This window comes from Pelecanus crispus, chromosome Z, assembly GCF_030463565.1.
Source record: "Pelecanus crispus isolate bPelCri1 chromosome Z, bPelCri1.pri, whole genome shotgun sequence".
Lineage (NCBI taxonomy): Eukaryota > Metazoa > Chordata > Aves > Pelecaniformes > Pelecanidae > Pelecanus > Pelecanus crispus.
Genome location: NC_134676.1, coordinates 427,612 through 455,562, shown reverse-complemented (window position 1 = coordinate 455,562; position 27,951 = coordinate 427,612). Strand labels below are relative to the sequence as shown.

Sequence of the window (27,951 nt, the reverse complement as noted above, 5' to 3'; positions counted from 1 at the left end):
TTGAATCATTGAGTATTTCCTGCTGTTGTTTCTGCAAAAGGATTTTAACCAATAGTCTACTCCCCATTAATTCTCTGTGTTAATCAAAAATCCAAGGATGTATTTTTGAAGGTTCTGTCCATCAGGTAAGAATATGAAAATCTCCATTTTCAGTTTCCAGAAAAATAAATCTCTAAACCACCAGCCACTACAACAAAGAAGAAACCTTGAAAACATGAAAAATAAATGTCCTAAACCGAAAAGAAAAATAGATAGAGGCATATCTACTTTTTTTTTTATGCTAATGACCCAAAGCTCATTAATTTCTTCAGTCCTGATGTGGTTTTTGAACACTGCTTGATGACAGGTGAAGTGGTAGCTCTCTCAGACACATTAGTATTAGTCCAGCAATTCAACAATTCAAGCACTGCAGTTCAGAGCAGATTTGTGTTCTCAGAGACTTCCTGTGCAGCTCTCAAGGGAGGACTTCTACACAGCTTCTCAGTACCTCTCCCATCCTCTTGAGGACACACAGTACAGACAAAAAATCCATGAGTGTCACAATTTGCAGAAAAATTCATTTCATACAGTTCCTACTGAAATTTTATGAAATTAACTTGCATGCAAAATTAAGTAACATATGAACATTAAATAAAGTGTCACAGGCAAGGTGCTTTTATATTGTACATAATGAAAAAGTATTTAAGCTGTGCACAATACTGTTGCAGAGTCCAACCCTAGCTCTGTAATATTTCAAATAAATTACTCTTGTATTATCAAAAAACATGTACTAATTAGCAAAATTATGCACATGAAGAATGTCTCAATAATTTATCTCATATTACCTAGGAAGAAGCATTATTTAGATAATTATATTTATTTGGGTATAGCTGAGTGTAATTGTAGTACATTTGGATAACTACATTTATAATTATATCAAATAAAAATATATGACTTATCACAGTCTATCTCTGGGTCAAAAGTTCAATTTACAAAAAGGAGTAAACAGGTTTCCTCTCAATAGCAATCATATTACTTGTTTCAAAGTGTTTGTTGCCTTTTTTGTATATTTACTTACTTAACAGTCAAGACTTGCAGTTATTTTTCTAATAACAGAGTAGATGTCAATTGCTAGTATATACACCAGCAGTTTTTTATTAAAAAAAACCCAAAAACAAAACCCAAAACAAAACAAACAACAAAAAAAATCCCAGAAATTACTCTACAGCACCAGTTTGATCCAAAGTCTCTCTTCTGAGTAACTTGGGTTTAGGACCAGGTCCTAAAGCAGGAATTTTAACTCTTTAAGATTCAAAGCAGCCATTCAGATTTGCACATTTTACAGAAACAGCTAAAAGTCCTTCACGGTGAAGTCAGATACAGTATAGGTTCTGGATTAAAAACCATCCTGCAAAGCACAGGAATTTGAGCAGATTAGCCCCTATTAGACCTGTTGGATGTTCTTAGTTCTCTTAATATAAAATCATAGAATGGTTTGCGCTGGAAGGGACCTTTAAAGATCATATTGCAAAGACTACTTTAAATCTGATAGACCTGATAAAAGAAGTATGTTTTAAAACCAGGACTGACAAATTATGTGAGAAATAGTTATGAACTAGAAACTGTTTCCACTTCTATATCAGGATCAAGCTCTTTACTGGGAAGTTCTTTATTACTTTGTCATCGCTGATTTTTGGTTTTGTCTGGCTCTCTTTTTTTGGTAGGAAAGAAAGAGCTTTGCTGAATGTCATCACTGTGATAGGAAAACAGAACTATACTACTTTCGATGAGCTTGGAGAAAGACTTGAACATGCAGAAAGCACAATCTTTGTCCTGCATATGTACCTGCATATGAGGAGGATGTGGATGCATGCATCATACAGTCTGCTCACCCACTCTTTTAACACTCTCTATCAGACTGACTCTGTTTAGAAAGTCAGTGGAGTATTTGCTTACGTGCTTCGTTGTTTATTCCGAGATACTTGGTCTGAGACAACAAATTCCCCAAATGCCAGCAGAGTTTCCTACTATCACCTCCACTCCATTGGCCAAACTTTGGAATCTGGATTTGCCCTTTTGAAAAACAATTATTATCCCGTAGACTATCCTACTAAATACGGATTTATCAATAGCTCCTTCTCCATTTGCCTGGGCATGCTATATATATTTTCATACATCCCTTTTTAAAGATGTTATATTGGCAGGTAGCTTAACCACAAACAAAGGTGGTGGATATATTTAGAATTCAGTTAAGATAAACATGAAAAATCTCCAAACCAAAATGCTAATAACCACAAAACCTTTCTTTATGATGAACAGAAATGGTCATATACTGTGCAGATCCAACCAGGAAGCTATCTGGTATGGACAGCAGGACATTATAAATATTATACTGATTAAAGGCAGAGAAAGCAGCAAAAGCAGAACAGGAACAACAAAGAAGCAGAAAGGAATCTCCGCTAACCACATGATCCCAAGAAAACTCTAGAAGGGGCAGTGTCTCAAAGGTGGGACTAGGCCCAGCTTCCCCCCGCCTGGGTCTGTATCCATGCCCTTGCCTGACGCTGGCACCGTGTTGGAAGGAGCGCTGCATACACGCTATTCTGCCCTTACCCTCTTCTCGGCACAGACAAAAACCACAAGCACGTGGGATATAACGGAGTCCTGCTGCAGCCTGGCCAGGTTCTCGCTCTGCACGATCAAGTACTGAGGCAGTACTGAGAACATAAAGGTGATTTAGTCTAGACATAAACAGGAAAGTTTGGGGTAAAGTGCTGGCCACGAGAAGGCTTGTATATGAAATCATTGATTTCTACAGTGCGCAGGGAAGCAGAACTTCATATGCATTTCTGACAATAAATATAACTGTACTGTTTAAGATTAGCATGAAAAGCCATGTACCACAGACAGAAAGTAATAGCGATTCCTAGCATATGTATACGAGAACTGAAAGAATAACATTTACTGCGATAGCTTGCATAGCAAATAACTTGAAACAGCAAATGTAGCTTAAAATGAAATATTACTGCTAACAAAGCTTGTGTTTTTATGACCCTGACTCTTAGGTTGCTTGCATTTTTATGACTCTGACTCTTGGTTTGCAGAGATACAAAGACATCATCGGCCTAATCACTCAAATAACCTTACAGATCCTTGCCAGAATGACCAACTATGGCTCCGTACGTATAATACACATCCTGTCATCTAGTCATCTGCGAAATCCTAGTGTCCTGCTTAAATGCAGTTATGTTCCAAGGTTAATGCTAATTCCCTTTCTATTCTCCCTAGAAATATTTCTCAAATATGTCTTAACGTTCTTGCAGAGAGTTTGGATATGGTTTGTATAGCCGCAACGTTCCTCTAAGAAATCAATAGCCATAATTCTACCCAATCCCCATTCCCAGCCTGCCAACTGTTTTGCATTTGGGAATATACACACGGTTTCACTTCCTCATCCAGGGCATCTCTCAACAGAGATTTTTTATTTTGTAGCAAATTCCATTAAGTTTAGCATTTTTCTTCTTCCAAAACAAAACAAAACAGAACAAAGACTTTTCCTGTTATGCAGTAAACACTGACATTACACAGCAATTTAGATTTCTTAAACGAGGTATTATATTCCCTCTACGGAAATACATACAATATATTTATATTTACGATCAGAAACGTACGACTTCTTTTTCCCAAAAAGTTTGCCATGCATGTTTTGCCATATTTAAATGCTTATTTTCATGTTCTCTTTTTAAACTTCTCCTTTAACAGAAATCAAAGCTTTTATTAAAAGTTTTCCTTTAAAAGTTTCATCAACATTGTCATGTTTCTGTGAATCATTTTTTTTCCCATGCATCCATCAGTACTGATGGAATCAAATTCCACATGAAATTTCTGATCCGCTTCCCTCCACTCCCAGTCTATACAAGCTTTCCAAAGTGATTGTGCCAGACAGCCTTAACAACATTTTCCAGAAGTGTTGTGATCATGCCTACGTTCTTAAATGTTATTACCTTGTAAAAGTTAAAATCTCCAAGACAACAGAAACTGGAATCCTAGAGTTTGTTCAGTTATAACTTTGTGAACTCTATTCACAATAGGGCTACAGTAAATATTTTTACAGCAGTTTGCTTACTAGAGAGTCTAGCATTTGATGGGGTAAGAGTAGTGAGAACCCATGCACGCAAGAAGTCGCAATGACTGCGTTTTCTTTTTTTTTGTTTCTGTACCTCACAGTAGTTCTGCCTGACTTGGTTCTGTCTGGAATCCCTAATGCTGGAACGCAAACAATAACTATAACCGTATTATTCTTCTATAAATCCTTCAAGACACAAAGAAACCAAATCAAACATTTAGAGCAGCATACTTGTCAAAGAGTGTGTAATGTCAGAAATCAAACTAGCAAAATACTGTATGATCTAAACCAATTTTCATATATCTATTGTATTAACAAGGTTTGGATAAGAGAAACATCAGTGAAGTTTTGGCTGTTCAAAAAGCAGATGTCTGGGAAAAGATGTCCTTGCCAAATATACTGTGATATATTGCGCTGCTTCAACTTCCCACATCTGAGGCTTTTTGACAACTTTTACATTAGTGTACCACCCATTGTAAACAGCACCACAATATAAAGAAAACACCACAACTATAATTCATTGGCTAAATGTAAGAAGAGTAAATGACTGGCTCTGCATATCTCTAACAAAGACCTTAATATAGTGTAATTAAAATAAGCAATCACAGCACAACTCTTAACACTGATCTGTCTTAATCTATTTTTAACATTTGTCAAGCATCTGACACTGTCAGCATGAGCAATTCATGCATATAGCCTGATAATCATCTACATGCTACCAAGTGAACAGATTTTTTTCTCAGGAATGGAGGAAAGCTTTACCTAATGAGTATTAGGCCATGCAATACATATTTAGAAAGAATAAAGTGCATATTCCAGGATACCTAGTATCACTTACACATTCTTTAGAGAGGGAAGCTTGCTTTCATATGATTTTTGCAATTTTGTTTGTCCTGCTGGAACTCAGTGGAAATAATAGCAGAGTGTAATTTCAGAAACATTTAGCAGAATTCTAAGTGCAACATGTTTAAAAAAAAAAAATCTGTCAAGATGAGCAAAAATTACTATACTTTAGCAGAAGCAAATAACAAATCATATTTCCTGCTCAATAACAGTATAAATCACTATATTCATGTAGTGCATTAAGAATAAAGTAACTTGCTCTTCTTCGTTTATTTATCTTTTATGATACGCATTCTATTTGCACACAGGAGAAAAAAGTAGGCAAGTAATTTTAAAACTATAAACAATATGACCTCTCAAACCATAAATGTGCACTTACCCTTGAGTGCTCCTTCTTTAAGTTCTAGAAGCGGGCCAGGCCTGTGGTTTGACTCTGTGTTACAAGACAAAAGACATTTAATTTATGCATGTTGTTTCAGAGCTGAGAAGCTAGCTGAAAGCTCCAGTGCTGTTTTGCTAGTGTGACCTTAGTATAGTGAGCCTAATCACAGAACAGTTTGACTTTTAAGAGAGACTATTTCATTACATGCAGCAGATGGCTCTTCCTGGGAAAACCTCAGCCAGATGGAGAGAGACTTGGCAGTGATGAGAGGGTACATCCTACTTCCATAGAAGTCCACGGGCATTTCCTCATAGCCAAGAGAGAGGAAGTGCTGGCCTTAGTTTTTCATAGTAAAGCACTGGGTTGTTTTTTAAAATACATACTTAAACGTGCTTAACTGCTTTGCTAGGCACGTTGGGAATTTCTTACTTGCTTGAAGTTAAGCACACAAAAGTTCTGCTGAACATGAGAAAATCTGCAATCCCTAGCAAGCAGGCTGAGGAAACCAAAGGTGGAGAGTGAACTTTTAACAATCACTACATAAAAATTCACCTAACAATTCACATTCCTCAAAGGCAAATAAGTGAATCCTGAAGTAAGAAAGTATTCCCACTCCTGTTACCTAAGAAGTCAAGTCTCACACAGGAGGAACTTGAACGAATTGCACAAACTGCTCTGAGCTCAAGGGATCTAGAAAAGGCTGAAAAGCAAGTTTTGTGCCAAGTTTTTTCTTGAGCATTTTGCTGAAAGCGCAGCTAAAACTGGTTATGAGATACTACGGTGCTAAATACTTCTTGCTCCCTGCGTTAGCTAGACGCAGATAGGAAACTGGTGTGTTCAGCAATAAATATAGCACCTCCAACCACCCTCATTCAGGAATAGCAGCAGGGATGTCTATGTTTTATATAAGAGCCTAATAGTCAAAATAATCCCCAAAGAAATGAGAGACCAGGATTTAAAACCATATTGAACCTGAGGTAATTTAACTGACATTGTAGAAAGACCCTCGACAAGCACAGACCATAGGCTGGGGTGGGTGAAAGGCACCTGCCTGATTTTCTAGCAGCTAAGTCATACACAGCTGTGGATACCTACATACGATCAGGCAGTCAAATTCACCCTCTTACCTGTATCCATCTTGCCACGCAGATTGGTTTTGCACCTAAATTAGGAGAAATAAACTATTGGTTAATGACACAAGGAAGAAGCCACTCGATGCAATTTCTTCAAGTTAAATCTAACTAAATGGCTTGTTTTTCAGAGATTCTGGACCCCACGGAAGTCGGGAGAGATGCTATACCGTCATCTGCTCTGCAGGCCAGTGCAACGCAAGCCGTGAGCCAACAGGCCGCTGAAGAGCCATGCTCGTGACTCGGGTCGCCGTGCTGCGCCGCTGCAGCCGCCTGACGCCCCGCTTGCTCGCTGGCGAGGCAAGCTTGCGCTCACAGGAAAAGATGCCGCAGAAATACAGGCAGCCACACTTGAATGCTTGATCACTGATTAAAAATATTAGTAAAATCGCTTTCTAAGGCACTTTCAGTCCACTTTGAGCGAGTTGTCGTTCCAGAGAGATGAGAATTCCCCTGAGATCACGGCACGTGCATCTGTCCATTAGCAGAGATGGCGAGCCATCCTGGAGATGCCTCTCCTTGGGAGACTCCTCCCGAGCGGTGCCTCCTCTCCCTCGCCAGAAGACGCTGAAGGCCCCTGGCCCCTCAAGCCGGGCACGCGCTGGTCTGGGAACTGAGAGCGGCACGGCGGGAGCGCGTGCCACAGAGAGCCCCTGGCTGTGTCGGCTGGGGGTAGGTAAAGACATCTCTCCTCAAAGCGAGACCCCTGCCCCCAGGGTTGTAGGATTTTCGCCTGCTTTATCCACCTACCCCCTCCTCTCCCTCTCACAGGAGAGCTGCTCGCGGCTCTGCTGCCATGTCATAGAATCATCGAATCATTTAGGTTGGAAAAGCCCTTTAAGATCGTCCAGTCCAACCATTAACCTACACTGCCAAGTCCACACTAAACCAATCCAGGGTAGACCAGACTGAACCATGTCCCCAAGTGCCACCTCTGCCCGTTTTTTGAACGCTTCCAGGGATGGGGACTCCCCCACCTCTCTGGGCAGCCTGGTCCAATGCTTGACCACCCTTTCCGTAAAGAAATTTTTCCTAATTTCCAACCTAAACCTCCCCTGGCGCAGCTTGAGCCCATTTCCTCTTGTCCTATCGCTAACTCCGTGGGAGAAGAGCCCAACACCCCCTCCCTGCCCCCTCCTGTCAGGCAGTTGTAGAGAGCGATGAGGTCTCCCCTCAGCCTCCTCTTCTCCAGGCTGAACACCCCCAGCTCCCTCAGCCGCTCCCCACCAGCCCTGTGCTCCAGACCCTGCCCCAGCTCCGCTGCCCTTCTCTGGACACGCTCCAGCACCCCGATGTCCTCCTTGTGCTGAGGGGCCCAAAACCGGGCACAGTAAATGTCTGCCCTCCTCAGCGCCAGCTGCCCACGCTGAGGTGCCGGCCCCGACCTCAAACACCCAACTTCCCCACCTCGGAACGGGTAAAGCAAAGCTCGAACCCCCCGCTGCCAGCGGCGCCGGGGCGCGCGCTCCCGGGCCGAGGGCAGCCCTTCCCCCTTCGGAGGGGCACGGGCCTCCAGGCACGGACATGGCGGCGGTGCGCTCAGGGGGCGCGGGGGCGGGAAACCGCGCTGCACCGCATTGCACCGCGCCGTGCTGCACCGCACTGCCCTGCCCTGCACCGTGCCGTGCCCTGCTGCACCGCACCGCGCTGTGCCTGAGCCGAGCCGAGCCGAGCCGTGCTGCACCGCATTGCACTGCCCTGCGCCGTGCCGTGCCGTGCTGCACCGCATTGCATTGCACTGCACCGTATTGCACTGCCCTGCACCGCGCTGTGCTGTGCCGTGCCGTGCCGAGCCGTGCTGCACCGCATTGCACTGCCCTGCGCCGCATTGCATTGCACTGCCCTGCACCGTGCCGTGCCGTGCCGCACCGCACTGCGCTGTGCCTGAGCCGAGCCGAGCCGAGCCGTGCTGCGCCGTGCGGCTGCGCTCGGCGCGTCCTTCCGGGCGGGAGCACCGCCCCGGGCGGGCCGAGGCTCGCAGGCGCTGGGGAGGCAGGAGCGGGGCGATGTCGGAGCCGGTGCGGAGCACGCCGGGGTCCCTGCCCCTCAGCCGCCTGGCGGAGCCGCTGCTGCGGAGGCTCAGCGAGCTGCTGGACCGCGCCGCGCCCGGCAAGGGCTGGCGGGACCTGGCGCAGCGGGCGGGGAGCCGCGGCAGGGTGCGCCTGAGGTGAGGGCGGCCCGCGGGGAGCGCGGCTGCGGGGTGGCCGGCGGCCCTGGGCCGCGCGGGGGGCGGGGGGCGCCGGGGCGGGGGCGGGGGCGGGGGCCGGCTCCTGCGGCGGGGACGCTGCGGGGGAGCCGCGGGGCTCCGGGGGCGCGGGGCCGGGCGGAGCGAGGGCTGGGGCCGCGGGGCGGGGGCCGCGCCGGCCGCAGGGTCCCCGGGGCCTCCGCCGAGGCCGCGCTCGGCCGTCGCTGAACGCCCCGGGGCCGTGAGCGCTGCGGGGGGGGGCGTCTTTTCTTGCCAGCGCCTCTGGAAGCTCCTGCGGGAGCGCAGAGCAGCAGCCGCAGGCTGCCGCTGTTGTGTCGCCGCTTCTGCCCGAGCCCTCCGGCCCCCCGAGCCCTCCGGCCCCCCGAGCCCTGCCTTTGGTGTGGCAGAGGCCGGGGCACCCCCAGCCGGGCCCTGCGCGGGGGCTGGGGGCACGGAGCCGTCTCTGGGGGTGCTTGCTCGGCCGCCTTGGCATCCCCTCGTACCTCGCCCGGCCTGCCTGGGCGCGAATGCAGCCAGCGGCGTGCCCGGGACGGGGAGCGTGGGCAGCGGGTGTCGGCTGCTCCCTGCAGCTCCTCTTGCCTGTATCAGGGCAAACGCATCCATTTTCTTCAACTCCTTCTTCCCAGGTCACGTAGATTGCTTCCTGATCGTTTTACTTCCTGTGGTTTTTCAAGACTTTGTGTTAGAGGGTGGTATCTCAAAAAAATGAGGCATTTCAAGCGCGGCACTGAATGTACGTTGTGAAGATGCGTCCTTTGTCTATTATGACTATATTTGTTAATATAGGGAAATAGAACCTGAGGACTACAGTGTGACCCCTTCGTAGGGCCTTTGTTTGTGTGTATTATCCAGTAAAATACTGTGAAGGTCTGTTTGACGAGTGAAAATATCTCCCCTCCAGCATTGCATGCCACTGTGATTTAATGAAAGAAACACTGATGAATCTTTTTAGTGGGAAAATATGGGCTTAGGCTGCACCAGGGGAGGTTTAGGTTGGAAATTAGGAAAAATTGCTTCACGGAAAGGGTGGTCAAGCATTGGACCAGGCTGCCCAGAGAGGTGGGGGAGTCCCCATCCCTGGAAGTGTTCAAAAAACGGGCAGAGGTGGCACTTGGGGACATGGTTCAGTCTGGTCTACCCTTGATTGGCTTAGTGTGGGCTTGGCAGTGTAGGTTAATGGTTGGACTGGATGATCTTAAAGGTCTTTTCCAACCTAAACGATTCTATGTTTCTATATAAACTTGCATTCCGTTTCCGTAGCTGTATTCATTTCCTTATTATCTGTGTTATTTTAATCTGCTATGATTTAATCTGCTATTTTAATCTGCATGAAGGCTTAACGCCAGAATTTAAAACTGTTCATGTTTATACATGGAGATTAATTTATTGGAGCAGTTAACTGCACTGTAGCAGTAGATATGTGTATCAGTTAAGCTGCAGCAGTCACTTGTTTCAACAACTACTCTGAAAAATCAAAGTCTTCCTGGACTTTCAACTTAGATTCTGACTCACTTTTTACCGCTTCTGAACTAGGCACATGAAAATGAAGGGTGCTGTACTTGTTTTTCTGCTGACACTTTAAAAAGTGAAAATTAGAAGTTTTCTTAATACATTTGGTGAGAATTGTGAGGTACAAGCATCTCTTGTTTTGTAGCACGCAACTCGCTAATACCGCTTTCTGTCTGCGGAGGTGTCACTGTATAGCCTCTGTACTCCTGAAACTTGAAGGAGATACTGCAAATATGTCCAAATCAGCTAGGAATTTCCCATGTCTGTTTTTATTTTAATCTTTTTGCTTGTCTGCAAGTGATTTTTAACTCTGCTTCTTTCTGAGGAAAAAGTAGTAAGAAGGTCTACGCCATGACTTTCTCGTATTATTTTGTAGCCCGCTGGATTTAGAGCAGTGTTCCCTCAAAGTGCTGGAGCCAGAAGGAAGTCCCAGCTGGAGTCTCCTGAAACTACTGGGAGATCGGGGTTGCACTGTGGTGGAGCTTGTGGAGTTCTTGCAGGCCCTGGAGCATACAGAGGCTCTTCAGTGTCTCAGCCATTCAGGTCAGTTCTGGTTGTGCTTTCATTGCAACTGTATGGCTTACACTGGAAACGCTGAAGTATTTGTTTCCTGCAGTAAGTAAAAACATGTTTAGTGTTTGAATTCTAGTAGTTGGTATTCATATGATTACCATACTAATTGGTAATCATATGATTCCGGGATTAAAAGTAAGCCAAGTAGGTAAGCAGGCTTAATGCAGTATTGTTATAGACTTGGACTTGGCTGCATGGATATGGCGGGTGCTGTCATTCCCTCTGCTGACTTGGGTTCTGTATCAAACTATGCCTTTGGGAGATGCTTATAGAACTAAAATGGTTGAGTTAGAAAGACAAGTAGTGTTGCCAGCCATCTGTCGGGGCTGTAGGTTTTGTTAACTGCATTTCATAGTTTACCCTAATTGAAGGGGAAGGGTCCGATTAGTGCCAGTTCTAGTGCGTATTGGATCCAGTCCAACTTGCTAATTGGATGGAAAAACAGACTGACTTCGAATAGAACTAGATTATTTTCTGCTAACACATTCAGCTTGCTTCTTCACAGAAAGTCTGGGAAGTGGGGCAATGCAAGGGGATACACAGGTAAGACCATCTAGACCAAGTGCTTCTTGCTGTAGTACAAACCAGGGCCCTTTTTATGTCCTTCTCTTTCAGGATGTGGCAAAATTCAGCCTACTAGGAAGTTGCAAAAGCTTCTCTTCAGAGCAGGGAGTGGAAATGAGAGTAGCAAGCTCTTTGCCATACTGATAGCTGTCCTGTTCTTTGGACAGTGTGAGAAAAGAAGCCATGGGCTGAGAACCATTGTTAAGACAACCTTGGAATTTTTCAAGTAAATTATAGTAATGCTTTGCAGCTGTTTCATCTAGTTAAGGCTACTGCTTCTTCCTGTACTAGGAGGACCATGGTGTGTTGAGTGAGGTGTGACTGAGTTACGTGATAGCTTAGTCTAGCTGAAGGATATCACTGTAGGCTTGGCAGGGAGAAGGTAACTGGTGTTACGTCAGTGTGACTGGATTGCCCTCATAGGGGCAAGAGTTGAGGTGGAGGCATAGGTGGTAGCATGCTGTCCTGCTTGTTCCTTTTTATTGTTCTCCATACGGTGGTTACTGGCAGAGTGGTCCTGGTTCACATTTGTACTGCCGAATGCCTGCACGGAGCCAAAATGTTGTGCTTGATTGATCTGTGATCATCTCCAGTATCACCACCGTTGAATTAGGGATTTTTGTGTGGCTGTCAGTCAATTTACATTTTGAAATATGTAATGAAGACTAAATCCTGGGTAAAGCAGGAACTTGCTACATAGCAGAATTGTGAGGTAGTGTTATCAATTAGGGAAGTGGATAGATAGCTAAGATATCCTTGTATTGAGGAGAAGCAGCCAATAAGTAGACTTTTGTCAAGACCCCTTGGAACTGCAGAGATGGTCTTGTTACAAATTAATCTCTTGCAGAACAGTATGGTCTGTGATAGAATGGATTCAGCCTCCTCTAAGGAGGACTGGGTAGCTTCTTAGAGACTGAGAAACTGGAACCAAGATAAATCAAAGCAAAGGGTATCTGAAGAAAGTTTACATCAAAAAGAATTTTAAACTATTTAAAAATAAGTGGTAGGCCTTGATATTTGTGATGAGTTGATTTAAAGGTTACAGGGTGTTTGATGCTTGAAGTCAAAGTGCGAATTCATAACTGCCCATCTGTTCTAATATACCAAAAAGAGCTTAAGTGTTGCTCAGATTCCTTTAGGAATGGCATTGTTTAATATAAGACCTTTGTAGCTGTCATACTGGTTTGTTGGACTGTTTTCTACCAGCCGTGTTGATGTAGTTAAAAAGACACAAACCTTTGTGAGCCTATGTACAGTGTTGATGCTGCTTAGTGGTCTGTTTGGGCAGTGATGCCAAAGCACCTTTGCCTCAGTACCTTTATGGCAGAGATGCATTGTTACAAGCTGGGACCTCACTTTGTTTGCAGCAATACGAGGGATCTCTCGGAGAATCATAGGCTCCCAGAACCAAATTCCAGAGCTTGTTTGTCTCTCAGAGCTTAGAGGCTTGCCTGTCACATTGCATTAAGTCCATAGAAGATCTTCTTCCTATAAAGACACAAAAGAGTAGTCATAATAACCTTAAAACTTCTCCTTTTTGGTAGTGAGAAAGCCTTAGGCATATTGTTCCTTGTGTCACCTCTCTGTCCTTTTTCTTCCCTTTTTTTATCTTGTCAGGTTGCGAACTTGCTGGAAATGAATGAAATGCAAAGAGCTTTCTTGCAGGCTAAGAAGGAAAAAAGGTCTAATATGCAGTTTGTGGTATTGCAGTTTAGTCCTTGTGCAGCCTCACTGAGTTGTGGGGATTGAAACGAGCAAAGAGGTGGTTTTCCTCTGCAGGCAGGTCTCTTACTACAGCAGTTTAGGCACTTCAATCTGAACGTAACTGAGGCTGAGTTTCCAGAAATGACCAAAAAAGCTTACCAATGTGTAAGTTAAGAACATAACAGTTGGCTTATAGTTAAGATTACGAGTACTTAATTTGCACTGCGTGTTTTGAAGTCTGGTAACCATAAATGTCAGTTTGCAATCCTCAGTGGTAAAACTTGAGCTTTGCATTTTCCAAGGAAAATCAAAGTATTGTTAGTGTATCTTAGTAATCATTCAGAAAACTGAGCCAAAAGGTTTTCTTTTTGACCCATTAAATTCTGCAGTGCTTGCAGGAAGTAGCTGCATGTTGCTGAATGAATTGCAGGAAAATAAATGAAACTGAAGAAATTATGAATCAGATTTCTTAGAACTTGTTTGTAATACTTCCAAGGAGTGCAAAATACTAATCGTTCAGAGAATTTCTTTTTCTCAAGTACTTGCTAAAGAGATGTTAGTGATGCAAGTCAGGAGAGATTTTTTTAAAAAAAAAAAGTGGAATTCTTTGGAAAGAGCAAGTCTTCTTAATTTTTCTGTCCTTTAAATTGAAACAATATAATTCCCATTTGTGTTGGTTAATGTTAGGTGATTGTGATGCTCAAAAACTGTACTTAACACACTCCCTTTAACTATGAAAAACAGCGGAGGAAGTGTTAAATGAGGAAATGAGGTAGCGATCTTCAGGGCTAGGGTATAGAGGGAAGTTATTTTAGAGAAAGAAAGGCAGGTAATTTTCAAGTCCTGTTGCTGCTTTGACTGCCTGCGCGATCAACTATTTCAGAATAGGATTGCGTGTGGAGGAACTTAATATAGCTCGCTTCCCTGCTAGACAAAGATTATGTGGTTTCCAAATGTCATCTAATCTCTGTTTCGGTCTGTTGACCACATGGGATTTTGCTAAGGTTTCAGCCAGTTGATCAAATTGTTATGGTTTCTTTCCTCAAAACATTCTCTGTTAGGAAAAAGTTCTGATGTGCAACTAAGCCATTAAACACATCAGGGGGAAAAAAGCAGACAAAAAGAAAACTCCTCGCAGAGTGTAATAAGAAGGCTTGGAGCAAATTATAATCTTGAGTCTCGTACCAGGATATCTGCAATCTCTCTGCAGCTATTTTTTTTACACAGCTTCTGGTTTACTCTGTACTATTCTGTAAGATTATTCCCCCAGCAATCTGGAATACTGCTTCTGTACCAGACTACACTTTCCAGCTGCAACTGTAAACAAGGAACTACTTTCTCCCAAAACAGGGAAATTAGACTGACTCTTAAAAAAAAAGAAATTTTTGGTATGTATACTTACTTTGTATCCGATTATTCATTTCTGAGAGTAATGAAATGGTAATGAAGTGCCTCTGTACCGTTCACTATTTCTGTGCTTTTTCTGTAACTAGTTGTACGGGGCCTAGCTAGCATAGAGTTAATTTTCTTCATAGCAGCTCATATGGTGCTGCGTTTCAGATTTTTGACCAAATCAGTACTGGTAACACATTGGTGTTCTAGCTTTTGCTGAACCATGTTTGCACAGCGTCAAAGCCTTCTCTGTTTCTCACTCTGCGCCCCCAGTGAATAGGTTGGGGGTGTGCAATAGGCTGGGAGGGGACGCAATTGGGCAGATGACCCGAACTAGCCAAAGAGGTATTCCGTACCATATGACGTCATGCTTGGCAATAAAAGGGGAAAGAGGGACTTTTGGAGGGCCTAGCCACCTTTTGCTTGGGAACTGGCTGGGCATCGGTCTGTCCATGGGAGGTGGTGAGTGGTTGCCCTTGCGTCACTTGTTTTGTTTTCTTCCGTATTCTTCCACTCATCCTTCACTTATTAAACAATTGCTGTTATTTTTTGTTTGTTTGTTTCATTTTGATCTCCAAATTCTCTTGGTTTTATTCTTCCTTTCCCTCTTTCCCCATCCCACTGGGGGTGGGGGACTGTGTGGTGCTTAACTGCCCACCGGGGTTAACCCACAACGCTAGTGTTGTAGCAACTAGTCATTAATGTGTAGTATTGCTTGTGGCCCGCTGGGGTTGTTAAATGTGTTTTACCATCCATAGCAAATAATGCTTTAAACTAATGATTTTTGATGGCTTACCAGCTCAGTGTTGCTGAACATCTTGGTCATAGGTCCATGTATTCTTTGACAGCAATGTGAGGTTAAACTTCCTGTTCTGTAGTTGACTTTTTTCCACCCCCTCCTTTTCTTCTGATGACCTTGGTTATACCAGTGGATCTGTGTTTGGGGTCATGCGGTAACTAGATCTCTGGAATGGTCTAGGTTAAGAAAACAACTGGATCATAGACCGGTGTCAGAATTTCACTCATGCTATTTCCTGGCAGTTAAAATTTGAAGTGGAAAATTTTACCTTGCAGACTGGCAAAAGAAAATCCCAGCCCTGTGTTCTACAGGAGTCAAAGGCATAAAGCTGAAACCAGTGTTTCAACCGATCAGGTTGCATGAGGAATATTAGAAAATGCACTATGTTGTAGTTAACCTAACTCTTACTGTCTTGATCCGTCCCTCAGGCTGTGCTTAATCTTAATCTGAAGATTAACAATTCCAAGAAGTTGTTGGGAGTGAGCAAAGTCTTAAAACTGGGAATACATTTCCCGGAAGGGATCTGTGATGTTATTGGAAGTATTATTTGCTTTATTGAGTAGAGAGCGAAAGGGATTGAAGTGTCCTAAAATTAAAATGTCTGAATGATCCACTTCAAATCTTTGATAAACTCTGTAGAGATCAATTTAAGCATGGATTTTGTATAATGGAAGACAATTTTGAGTATCTTAAAGTCATAGAACTAATTGGAACCGGTGTATATACAGTACAAACAAATTATTTTCAAGTATATTTAATGGCAGAAACTTTCTTTGCTCAAAGGACAATTTAAATGCAAATTTAAATTGTGGAATTTTATTTCTTAATAACTTTCCTACGTGTAAACTCTTTTTTAAAGGTATAAAGATTGTTGTACAGCCAGACTCTCAAGCAGTGCTCTCTGGTCAGGTCGTCAAGCTATGTTGTTGGGCAACAGGACACCCATTTGTGCATTACCAGTGGTTCAAACAGGAAAAAGAGGTAATAGTTGATACCGAATATAGGGTTTTTAAATGGTGAAAATAATAGGTAATGATTTTGGATGATACTGTGGGTTTGTTTTTTTTTTTAAGACCATTACTCTTATTTACAAGGAGAGAAGATTGCTATATATACTAATAAAAATAGAAGTTTAAGAAATGCTGCATAATGACCCTATCAGCGTGCTAAAACAGCAAGGTGGTTCCTTATATTCAGACCACTTCGTCCTTGGAGGCTAATGTTGGAATGTGACAGTAAGGAAACGAAGTTTAGTTGTCTCTCGGCCTACCAAGAAGTTTAACACAGGCTACTGAGAAACTTCCACACTGGAACAAATCCAGTCACTGTTGGTCTTGGACAGATGGAAACTGGTTTAGTAAGAATGAACAGTTGAAGGCCTGAGCTCGGCGGTGCCACAGAATTCTTCAGTAAAATACTGGAATGCATGTGAGCTGGTGTCTCTGGAATTTGAATGGCAGCACTTATGCCCATATTTCTGGTCCTAGTATCTTTCTACAAGATGCACTTTTTTTCTTAATGTTATTTTATTGTAAGTACTATTTTTAGAAATGCAGTAAGTTTATCATATTTTAAATTGCTGTTAGGACTGAAATTTTTAACTCATTTTCCACGCTTTTCTAAAAGTTTATCTAGATCATCCAAAATATGGCTTAAAAATATGATTACAGTAATTTCCTGCTCATTACAGTTAAAATATAGATGTAGTAAAAAATTATTTTTCTGTGAAAGAAAGTTACAGTTTCCTGGTCATAGCTGAATATATCTTAAGACTAGAGCTGAATATAACACACATGCTGGTTGGAGTACTGCTGAAGAAATTATTCAGAGTTATTTGTGGAGAAAGGTAAAAAATATTAATTTCAGGAAGAGTGAATGACTTAAAAAGCTCAGAATTGTCTTAAATGGAGGCATATGAATTATTCTTGGAAGAAAGCCTGTCTCTGAGCTACTAAATACGTAGGACAAGACTTTCTCATCCAAAAGTTTCAAGTAAATGTAGAAGTTGAGACTGGTGTTACGGATATTGAAATAAATATTCTAATGTTAGATCCTGGCTTAGACTAAATCAATCTGAATTTAAATATTTCTTGGTTCACTTGTAATTCAGGTTCCCCATGGCAATTCTCCAGAGCTGGTTTTGAATCCAGTGAATGTAAACGATTCTGGCTTCTACATCTGTCGAGTGAACAGTGAATCTTCCTTTGTGTTCAGTCGGTGGGCACGACTTGAAGTTTGTGATCTCCAGGGTACATCTCATGGTGAGTGGCAAAAACATTGTCTTGTGAAAGTCTGTCTTCCCACTTGTTAGAGGCACTTGGGTCCCCATTGCTGTCTTGCACAGCTGTGAAAGAGGGCTGATTCAAAATGCAGTATCCAATTATTGGGCTCTTATGCTGGTCACAAAAACAGAAGAGAAATGAAGTTCCACAGTGGTGGATAAGAATAGATAGATGGAAAACGTACATAGTCTCAGATCCTTTTAATTCTTAGAGAATTCTTGGACCAGAAGAGCAATTCTTTAACTCTTGTTGTTTACCTGCTTACCTCTTGTTGTAACTCGCTAGTGACTGGACTCGCACAGTCTGTTTTGAATGTCTGCCCCATGGGCTCTGGCCTAATAGTCAGGACTGTTTGTTTCCTCTTCATCTGTGTGCTGCCAGTCTGAGAAGAAAGGTATTTGGGTAAAGGAGAATGTAATGAGGTTCTCTGCCTTCCTAGAAAGAAGTCCTACCTTACCTAGAAGGTCAGAACAGTACACTACAGAAGCGCATGCTTGCTGGAGGCCTGGGCACTTTAGAAAACCTAGATACTGTGGAATGGAAGGAGGGTTAGCTGCACTCTGAGGAAACAGGACTGAGGTCTGGAATAAGGTTTGGCAGGTAACAAAGTGATAGATCTTCCTTACAGTCACTTTTTCGGATCGTAATAAGGCTATCACAATCTTAGACGTGTACCAATCAGGAAAGGTAAATTAGTCAAAGCCCGGCACATTCTTTCTTTGCCAGAACACCTGGGCAAAAGAGAGAGTCTGGGGCTCCATAGATATATCTGTTGCAGAATATATGTTTGCTAATGCAATCTTTTCAACTTCAAATAACCAACCCAGGTAGTAGTGAAGACATGCCAACAATTTTCTGAAGTAAACCTATGAGGGGAAGAAACACATGAGTTATACTGAGTCTTTTTCGTGTGAATTGCATCTTCATGGGTTTTATAAATGGTCAGCTAACAGTCAAATGTGTGTTACCTGCATAATAAAAGCCATAGTAATTCAACTGTACCAATGTAAGTCCTTATGAATTTATGGCACTGGCTTGAGGACACCTCTGCTTCAGTGACAGGTTAATCTCCATCTGCAGCATATGTGATGAAAGTATGGAAGTGGAAGAAGTGTGAGGAGAATGGAATAATAGCAGAAAGCAAATAAGATTAAATAGCTGTCTACTTGGCAGTATCTGGCTAGTACTGGAATTTGTTAGTAGAACGTAAAGAAAATCTTGGAAATTTACTTATTGGATCTAGTATATGAATACTGTGCATTTATTTCCAGTTTCTGAGGTTGCTGGAGTGGCATCTTTTTGTTTTCTGGTGTGTGTAGGTTGGTTGGTTTGTTTGTTTTTTACAGAATAGTTAGTTGCATTAAACAGGCATTGACTCATGCACTAAGTCCACCCTTTATAAACTTTCTAATTAAATAGCCTCCACTTGCTGGCTGTTGGCCTAAAGATGAGTGAGATAGAAATCAACTGCACTGTCTTCAGACTGCAAAGAGTACTTACTTTGTTTCATGTCACGAGTCAAAGGTGTTTTCCACTTGCATCCCACATATAAAAATTATTCATGTCAGGAAGAGATAGTGAGAATTGATCTTCCAGTAAAAGATCAAAAGCTATTGCAATGTCATTTGAGGTGACCTTTTTACATCTTAATCTCAAACATATTCTCGGTCCCTTATCTAAGCGATGATTTCTTCTGCTTTTCCTTTGCTCCTACTTCAGGTGCTATTCAGTTAGAAACCTGCAGTTTTAGATCTTGCTGATTACACCAGAAAGTTGAGATGAATAAGCTTGTCATGACTACTTTAAAAAAAAATCTGAGCAGTATATTGTTTCACACTTGTGGCAAAAGTTTTGATGACTGAAGGGCAGCAGATATCCACAGATTAGTGCCTTGCTTTATGTTCCATGACTCTTGGCCAACCAGGAACCATAGTGGAAATGAATTTCAGCATGTTTAGGTCTTGGTGATGGGTAAAAGGATAAGGGGCAGGATGGATTGCTTCTTTCTGTAACTTTCCCTCTTAGGGTGCTTACAAAGAAGCCTGGAAGGGGTAGGTAGTGCTTGCACTGAATGAATGCTCTCCATCTCCTGTAACATTTGGCCTGGGATTACTGATGTTTTGGTTGAACTAGATGACACTGACAGTACCGTTTCTGCAAACGTTGACTAGGTATGAAATCTCTATTTCAGCTGCTGACTGTCTGGTTTTTTTCTTTTACTTTTCCTGCTCCCTTGGTTGCTTTCTTTTTTCAGATATTTTTTTCCTTCCTCTCTTTTCATGGCTTTCTGTTTGATGAGAGCTTGACCATTCTCCATTCTCTAAAAGCTGTATTTCATAGCTGTCTTGTGAGCTTGTGATCAGTGAGGCAGCCAGACGCAATGCTGAAAGATACTGCTACAGGCTTGTTAGTGTATTTTGTGAGTGATACAACAACAGGCTGTACCAAGGACAGCCTGTATATGAGATGGCAGGTAAGGGGTCACACCGGAGACAGAAACCATGTTATCTTTCAATCTCATGATCTCTTTCATTACCTGTAATTCTTGTGTTCCTTGTCTTAAACACTAATGCTGTTTAATTTGTCTACAACAGCAGTTCCTTTCCACCTTATCTTACTTCTGAACTTTCTGCCCTAAAGGGAAACTAATTCTTTACATTTTGTTGAAAGATCCTGCTATCAAACTGGGACATTCAGAGGAGGGAGGGAGAGAGAGAGAGAAGGTTGTGTAGAAAACTGAGTGAAAGGGAGTAAAGTTTTTTTGACATATAGAAGTCTTGTCTATGATAAAAGTTACAGAAGAAAAAGCTCTTTGTAAGAAAAAAACCCCAACACCATTATAGAAGTTGACAGAGAACATGATAAGCCTGGGTTTCTGTATGTGAGATGCCATACAGCAGTGGGCATAGAACAGAATATTTGCCCAGGCATCTGTCAGTCTTTTTACCGGTATTAAGTCTGCATTAGGAAATACAGCTTTCTTTTAAAAAACGCTAGTCAACATTGATCATAAATATGAAACATCTGTTTGTAAAATCATTGAAATTCAAGTTTATAATGCACCAAGAAGCTCAGACACTAGCAGAATAGAGATATCCGTATCACTGTCTCCCTTTATTTTACTGTGCAAAGGGAAATGTCATCACTCCCTAATTGTCAGTCATGAATAGTTCTGATGATGAAATGTGTCTACATATGTAGTCTAAAAGTAAAGCTGAGTGACCCTGCAGCTGAGATAAAACATCACTGGTGTGAGCTTTACCAGTAGGTCTGGGCTTGCTGTAGTATGTGCCAGTAAATTGAACTCTTCAGTATGCAGAGATCAGAAACTTTGTCAGTGGAGCACTCATGTGTGTGTAGTGGATGTTTTAAAAATTAATTTCAACGCTTTGTTTCAGTAAATGTTATCATATATAGAAACTTACATCAGCTGGAGAAGTCTTTAATGCATTTAGGGTTTTCTGAATAGGTTTCTTTCCCAAAGACATTTCTATATGGGGACATGTCAGTGGCTGGTGTTTGTTAAGCGTATTTAGCTTTGGGCTTTTTTAGTGTATTTATCATAAGGTTTGATGCTCAGTTTAGAATGAGAAGAATAGGGATATGCTAAAACTAACTGATTTTAAGTTTTAAATTCTTATTCCTGTGTCCACACTTGCACACAAGTTGGATCCTCAGTCCATCCTTCAGTAGCCACTCTTTGTACTTGTGCCTTTCTCTGGAGCCTGTGTAATCCTACAGGCAGGAGGATAATGCAAATCAGTGCAAAGAGGGCTTTGCTCTTTTTTTACTTCTGGGGTGTATTTAATGTGCATTCCTTTTTACTTTTCAACTGAAGAACTGGAAAGCCATCGCTACTCATTTTTAGCATACTCTTAAAGGGCAAGTAACTTACTTTCATTGCTATTAAAACAGTCTGTTGTAGTTACAGGAAGATGTGGCCGTACGTCATCAATTCTTGTTAGTCTATATGCAGTTAGATTGTCTCACCCGTTATTTTCTTTTCTTTTTCCTTTTTTTTAAGGGAGCTTAATTGGTTTGCCTGAAAACAAGTTGCGCATTTGCATTCAGCCTCAGTCACAAAACCTGACAGTGGGCGATGCTTTGGTACTAGAATGTGGAGCTGTTGGAAACCCAATTCCTCATTACCAGTGGTTCAGAAATGGATTTCCCTTGGCAAATGGGAGCAAAAATATCTACATGGTAAGTTACTGCAAAGTCCCAGCCTTGGGGGACTAATGTGTAACCACCTTTAACTTATCACATAAAGCTTCCTTGAAGAAAATAACTTCGTAGCCGTGATAACCTCTTATGGAAGGGCTCGCTATAAGTTGTTCTCCTGTTCTGTTACTTGCCCATACTGTTCTGAGGCTCTTGGGTACATAATTTTAATCCCGAACATGTTTCAGGAGGTAGTCATGGGATGTAAGGCTATAGTGTATTTTGGATTCGTGTGACATACTGACGTAACAAAGATTAAGTATCAATAAAAGTGAAAGCCTCTCTTTCTATCTTGCACCGCAAAGCACTCCGATTTGTATGAGCTGTTGGATTCAGTGCTTAATGCATCTCAAGCCTGTGAGGTGGATTTGTATTCTTTCTTCAGTTCTTGAAAGCATTTCTAGAGCTCACACGTCCAGCTTACTGAAGAATGAGGGTATTGGCAGCTTCTGGATTTGTTTAGGCTTTGCTCTCATTTTTTACTCTTTCTTGCACGTGAGCTTAAATGAAACTGATACAGGGTCTGGCGGGATGACTGTGATGATGCTTGCATAGGTAACTTACGTGGATGTGGAACATCAAGGGACATATTGGTGTCACGTATTCAATGACCGGGAAGATCAAGACAGCAAGAAGATAGAAGTCGTTATAGGTAAGGAGTTTTTCTGTTTGATATAGGTAAGCTGATTTTTCAATATTTTCCCTATCATTAGAATTTAATTTTGAAGCTTTCAGTATTAAGCCAAGCACATGCCTTCTGTATTTTTAGTTTATCCATTTGTTAAAATAGCTGCGCTTGCTTGCAGCAAATGGAATTTTAGAGCTTTATCAGTTAAAGTGCTTTGGGTTTTTATGGTAACCAGCATAGAAATGCTACCACTTTTTGGCATTGCTAGCATGTACGTGGCTTGTCAGCAGATTGCAAGCTGATTTCTTCATGTTTTTTGTCAACTAAACAACAGTTTAACCCTTGTTGGTGGTATGAACTGTGTTACACTGAGTCCTTCAGCGATCAGGACAGGTGAGATTATTCATAGCAAGCAGAATAAATGAATATAACACGGTTTAGTGTGTGTGCATTTATTTGCAGTCAACTAAAGAGGAGATCTGTTTGTATAGCTTTCGGATCTATGCGGGAATGCTATTGCATAATTCATGTGAAAAGTTCTTTCCTATCCTAAGAAATATTCTAGTTTAGTACTCCTGAGTTTTGGTAGTAATTACTATACAGTGTTGTGGTCAGTGCTGATTTATACTGCTATAAAATGAGCCAGATTGCAGAGAAGCTTGGAAGTGACCTTTGTCTTCCACTTTGTGTGCTAACTCTCATAACTGAGAGCAATTGTCTTCCAATTTTTTTCCCCCCCTTAAAACACAAGGAAGGAAAGCTATGGCAGTGGAGTGCGGAGAAGGTAAAGTAAATCTTTAGTTGTGAATCAATTTTAAAAAATTAATGACAGGGACAATAGACTGTTGAGCATGTGGGTTAAGAACTTCAGGCTACTTTAAAACACTGATGTGTGATGCAACATTCCTTCTGCATGTGCTTCCCTCTTCTTTGCCTTGTTACCATGATCTAGAGCACACAGGAGAAAAACCAAGCTACTTTCTTCTTCTGTAGTTTTCCAAGTTGTTTGATTTTTGCACTGTTTTTGTGTCCTGCACTTACAGTTTCTAGTGAAATGTAAAGATCTTGAGATTTCTTTGGCTGGACTCAGGAAGCAACATCCTTGCAAGAAAAGCTGAAGATGTTTAGGAACCTGGGTGGCGTTAGAAAGCTGGATAGAGCTAGTTCCGCTGTCAGCTCTGTGCCTGCAAGAGGTGTTACCAGCAACCTTATTAGGATGATTTCTGTCCTCCTTTGCATTGCTGCAATGGGGAGGAAGCAGCGTATTGTGACTTTTAATGCTGATACCATCCCTTGAATGCTGAGCATCGCAAAATCATAGTTTTCTTGGAATTAAGCTGTTCTGCAGCATTTCTTGTTCAAAGTTTAATCAGAGCTGATGTCCCCCTTTAGCCCTTTTGTTAAAGGTTTAGCATTGTGGGGGGATTGTGTACTGTCACTCACTGGAACATACAAGTGACACACGTTCCTGTGTCAGCCACTCCCATGGCATAGCTTCCGAGACCGATCTTCTTTTTAAGCCTTCACATCTTTTCTGGCTTGGAGGTGTCTGCACTACCTGATGGAGTGCTATGCAGAAGCCTCCTAGTTACCTGTCATTCAGCTACCCTTTGAAGCAGAAGGTAACCACTGTATTATCTGTGGGGTTCTGCACCCAAACTCCAGTTTGCTTGGATGCATCGTCATTCTGCTGCTAAGCTACGTTAACCCCTACAGCAGTGTCACCTCAGGTCACTACAGTCTCCCACGTGGATATTTGAGCCTGCTTTTGCAGCTTAAGAGGTCTGCCTAGGGCTCCTGCGTGGAGCCGGCCTGCTCTAAGAGAGCTCTGGTGCTTCAGATAAACTATTTTTCTTTTTCGTAGTTTCCAGTGCTCTCAGAATAATTAGGTGAAACCTGTGGTAGCTTAGAATGTTTGAAAATTGTATCTGAAGTCTTTCTGAATACATATGGCTTTACAAAGTAAGATTTCTTGCTCAGTATGTTGCTTTTTCAGCAGTCCTTCAAACATCTATTTTTCAAATGGGCAATTGTGGCATCTTGCTTCTTATTCTTTCAAGCTGCTTGCATGCCTGTGGGATTGAGGCATAGTATGTGCTTCTCCCTTTGTTTTGAGATCTACTATATTATAATGCTGTGTCTAGCATAGCTTAGTATATTGATGTAGGATTTTCTCTTCTCTGCATGTGGAATAAACATATGAAAGGTTAGATTTACAGAAATGCCTTTTAGAAAGGTAGTTTGTTTTCTAACGTGCAGCTTCTATTAATAATGGCATGGCAATTGTATTTTTCTTAATAAAAATGTATTTTTTGCTTCTTGTTTAAACTATAATTTTATTGGTGTATTTCTTCACAGAAGATCTAAGTGACCTTCAAAAACCAGGTAAGTGATAAGTTTTGAAAAACTTTTAATTTTGCATCTTCATTTTATGTTACAAATCACTGAAGCCTAGCTGGGTTACAGTATATAGTTTACATTATTTGGATGTATTTGTAACTGGGGATTTAATAGGGGCAGATATCATGTTAAGAGCAGCACAGCTTTCTGGTTCCAATAAATTAACTTGAAGAATATAGTGAATCATAGGGTTGCTATTATCTTTGTAAAATCACGCAGCTGCTCTTTTATACTGCATGTATACTTATACAAATAGAGAAGGAATTATCTTTTGCTTCCTTGTCTGTGGCTTCTTTGGACTCTAAATTTTAGTATGTTGCTGCTTTGTCAGATGATTAAGGTGAAAAAGATGTAGGGTGTCTGGCTGTCACCCATGATATGTTGAATTGGTATATTTCTTAAATTCATGTTGGGGTGAGCTAATGCGATTTGAAGCCTGTTTGATGTTTATTATAGAAACATAGATCTGGAATGGTACTCCGTAAGGGATTATCCCTGATGCAGTCTTCCCAAAATCTCAAATCACAAAGGTCATATAATTTCCTGGGTTAGACATCAAAGATATGTTTACTTTTGACAGGACTTAGTTTTAGTCGCTGAAGTGGTACTGTCAGGATACATAACATGTTACTCAAAGTGTACCGCTTTGGCATATCTCTTTACCTGTTCTTCTTGGCAGAGCACTGGCCCTGCCATCCCTCTGTGAAGTACAAAATAAATGAATTTTCACATACAGGTAGTCATCCCTGCTAAGCATCCCCCATCTTGCATGTCTGCGTTTCATTTGGAGAGGATGAACTGTTTTGGGTGTTACTGAAAATGCTGATGTGTAGTTCGTGAGATTCAAAATTATACTGTAAGCATCTCTTATTTCTTAATTTATAGAACTAGCTATTCATATCCTATTGGGCAGGTAAACAACGCAACACCCCAAAACTCCACCAAAACAAAACAACGTACTTTTTTTGCCTTAAACTAGTAACTTATTAGGCAAAGCAGTACCAATAGACTATGGCTGTATGGAACATGAGGTTCATTTTCTGACATCGGCAACTATGACTGTAGTTACTGACTCTCTGCTCTTTTAATCTGTTTCAAGCAGACCTACAAGAAAAATCAAATCACAGACCTGTTGGTAAGTACTTTTGTAGCTGTAATGAATGTATGTATTTCATATCTAGGAAATAGATTTTGCTGCTCCTGAATATCGCTGCTTCTGCCACTGCTAGTGAAATAACGGTAGTGCGTGTAAATAGCTGCAGGGAGGGAGACTTCTGTGTGTTTTTAGTCCTTTATAATGCTCGCATGCCCTTTCAGTAGTAAACTGTGATGAGGGCACCAGTATTTTTAGTGACTCGGTGGAGCGTCTACAACTTGTCATCTCTTTCAGTTTACTGTTTCAAATTCCTCTGGCCATGACCTTAGCCAGTGTGTTACTCTATTCCTTTGAATACTTCAACAGCTGGAGATAGTGGTGTGAGGATTATGTGATGAAAAGGATCGCTAGTCTGTCTGCTAAGGGTATGGTGTCCCTGCAAGCTCAGCTCTTCCTGTGCACAGTGTGTGGATGCTTTGATCCTGAGCTGAAGCTCATAAAGATAGATGGGTAGCATATGTGTGTTATGAAGAATAGTTGCTGGGGTTTTTTAATCGCATTCTTAAATGTGTATGGTAGACTTGACTGTGGCCAGGCATGTTGTCTTGTTAATGCTAAACCAGGGGGAAAGGCTGCTGGCCTCTGTCAAAATTTTACCACTCTTTCAGGCTCATCGGTGTGAGAGGGAATGTAAGTGCTCCCCAGCCCTGGTTCACCTTTTCTAAAATAATTAGAAAGCTTGTACTTTCAAAAGTGTTTTTCAATGACAGTATGCCACTGTCACTTAGTCTCTGCTGTTTAAAATAGTTTACACTGTTCAAGACCTTGGAGGTTTTCCAGCTGCAAAAATGTTGAAAACATCTTGTTGTAAGGAGGTGAGATGTTAGACGTTGAGGGTGTGGACAGATTCGCCTCTGCAACTAGCTGTGTGTGACGGGAGAGGGTTGGGGCATTCACGTGATCTCATTTGCCACCAGAGCTGGGGGACGATAATTCCTGTTGGAGAGGAGAAGTAACAAACCAGGGAGAAAGTGCCTTGCTTTGAATAAGGGCCTTTCTGTAACTTAGTGTGCAATTTTTTTGATAAAAATCAGGCTAGTGGTCTCTAAAGCATTTCTGTCAATGTGGCTTTTTTCCCCTTTCATTGCTGCTTTGTTTACTTATGACAATTTCTTCTGACTTTATTAAAATCAAAGTGAATGTATCTCAAACTATATCAGTAGACTTCCCTCCGAATTTTGTAGATTTCTCATTTCTCTGTATAATTGTTTCTGAGCAGAGCAACAGTAAAAAGAAACATAAACAAACAGAAAACAGACTTTTTACTTCTGACTTGTAAAAGTTTCCACCTAAATGTACTGTGTTTTAGAGAGAAAGGATGTGGGAGATGGAGGTGTGAAAGTGGTCTTTTGTGTGTGGTGGTTTTTTTGTTTTTTAAGAAGCATAAGAAAATTTTGGTTTTGGGGGGAAAGCATACTGGCCATAGCTTTGGCAACTTGCCATATCAATTTTCACGTTTATTAAATTGCTTCTTGCATGGGGAAATTCGGTAATAGTCTGTGCTTTCAGAAAATGAAAGAAATGGGAGATAGCCTTAGTGACTTGCTGCTTGAGAGATTATCCAGTCTGAGATGCATCACAGTTCAGATATGTTGACTGTCAGACCATGCTGAAATGTTTTTCTGGTTTTTGGATGAGAAGAGAGTTAAGCCGTATTGCTGATGTAGAATGACTTTTTAAATCGTATAAAATATTGTGCCTGAAGTGAGATTGGATACTATTTTCACTTTAGGAGAAATTAAGTTTAAAGGTATTGAACCCATGTGGTTCATATGGAACCATACAAACGTGCTGTGGTTTTGTTTTTCCTTTGTATTTGCAGCAACAGACAAGGTAGCTCTGTTAATAGGAAATATGAGCTACTGGAATCACCCCCAGCTCAAGGCTCCGATGGTAGATGTCTATGAATTGACCAATTTGCTAAGGCAGCTGGATTTCAAAGTTGTTTCTTTGCTGGATCTTACTGAGTCTGAGATGCGAAATGCAGTGGATGAATTTTTACTTCTCCTGGACAAAGGAGTATATGGTAAGAAGATGTGATACCCCTTCTGAAGTAG

The 27,951-nt window shown here is 41.8% G+C and overlaps 1 protein-coding gene across 1 annotated transcript in view; it reads left to right on the top strand.

The window, feature by feature from the left end:
* Positions 1–8,466: 8,466 nt before the first annotated feature.
* The window catches only part of MALT1 (MALT1 paracaspase), a 35,723-nt gene continuing 16,238 nt past the window's right edge, over positions 8,467–27,951 (top strand). Inside the window, exons 1-10 of the mRNA XM_075726652.1 lie at positions 8,467–8,627; positions 10,552–10,718; positions 16,067–16,188; positions 17,318–17,468; positions 21,514–21,692; positions 22,266–22,362; positions 23,090–23,122; positions 24,697–24,723; positions 25,838–25,873; positions 27,717–27,920. Coding sequence (XP_075582767.1) covers positions 8,467–8,627; positions 10,552–10,718; positions 16,067–16,188; positions 17,318–17,468; positions 21,514–21,692; positions 22,266–22,362; positions 23,090–23,122; positions 24,697–24,723; positions 25,838–25,873; positions 27,717–27,920 — 1,177 coding nt within the window. The remainder of the gene's footprint in view (positions 8,628–10,551; positions 10,719–16,066; positions 16,189–17,317; positions 17,469–21,513; positions 21,693–22,265; positions 22,363–23,089; positions 23,123–24,696; positions 24,724–25,837; positions 25,874–27,716; positions 27,921–27,951) is intronic.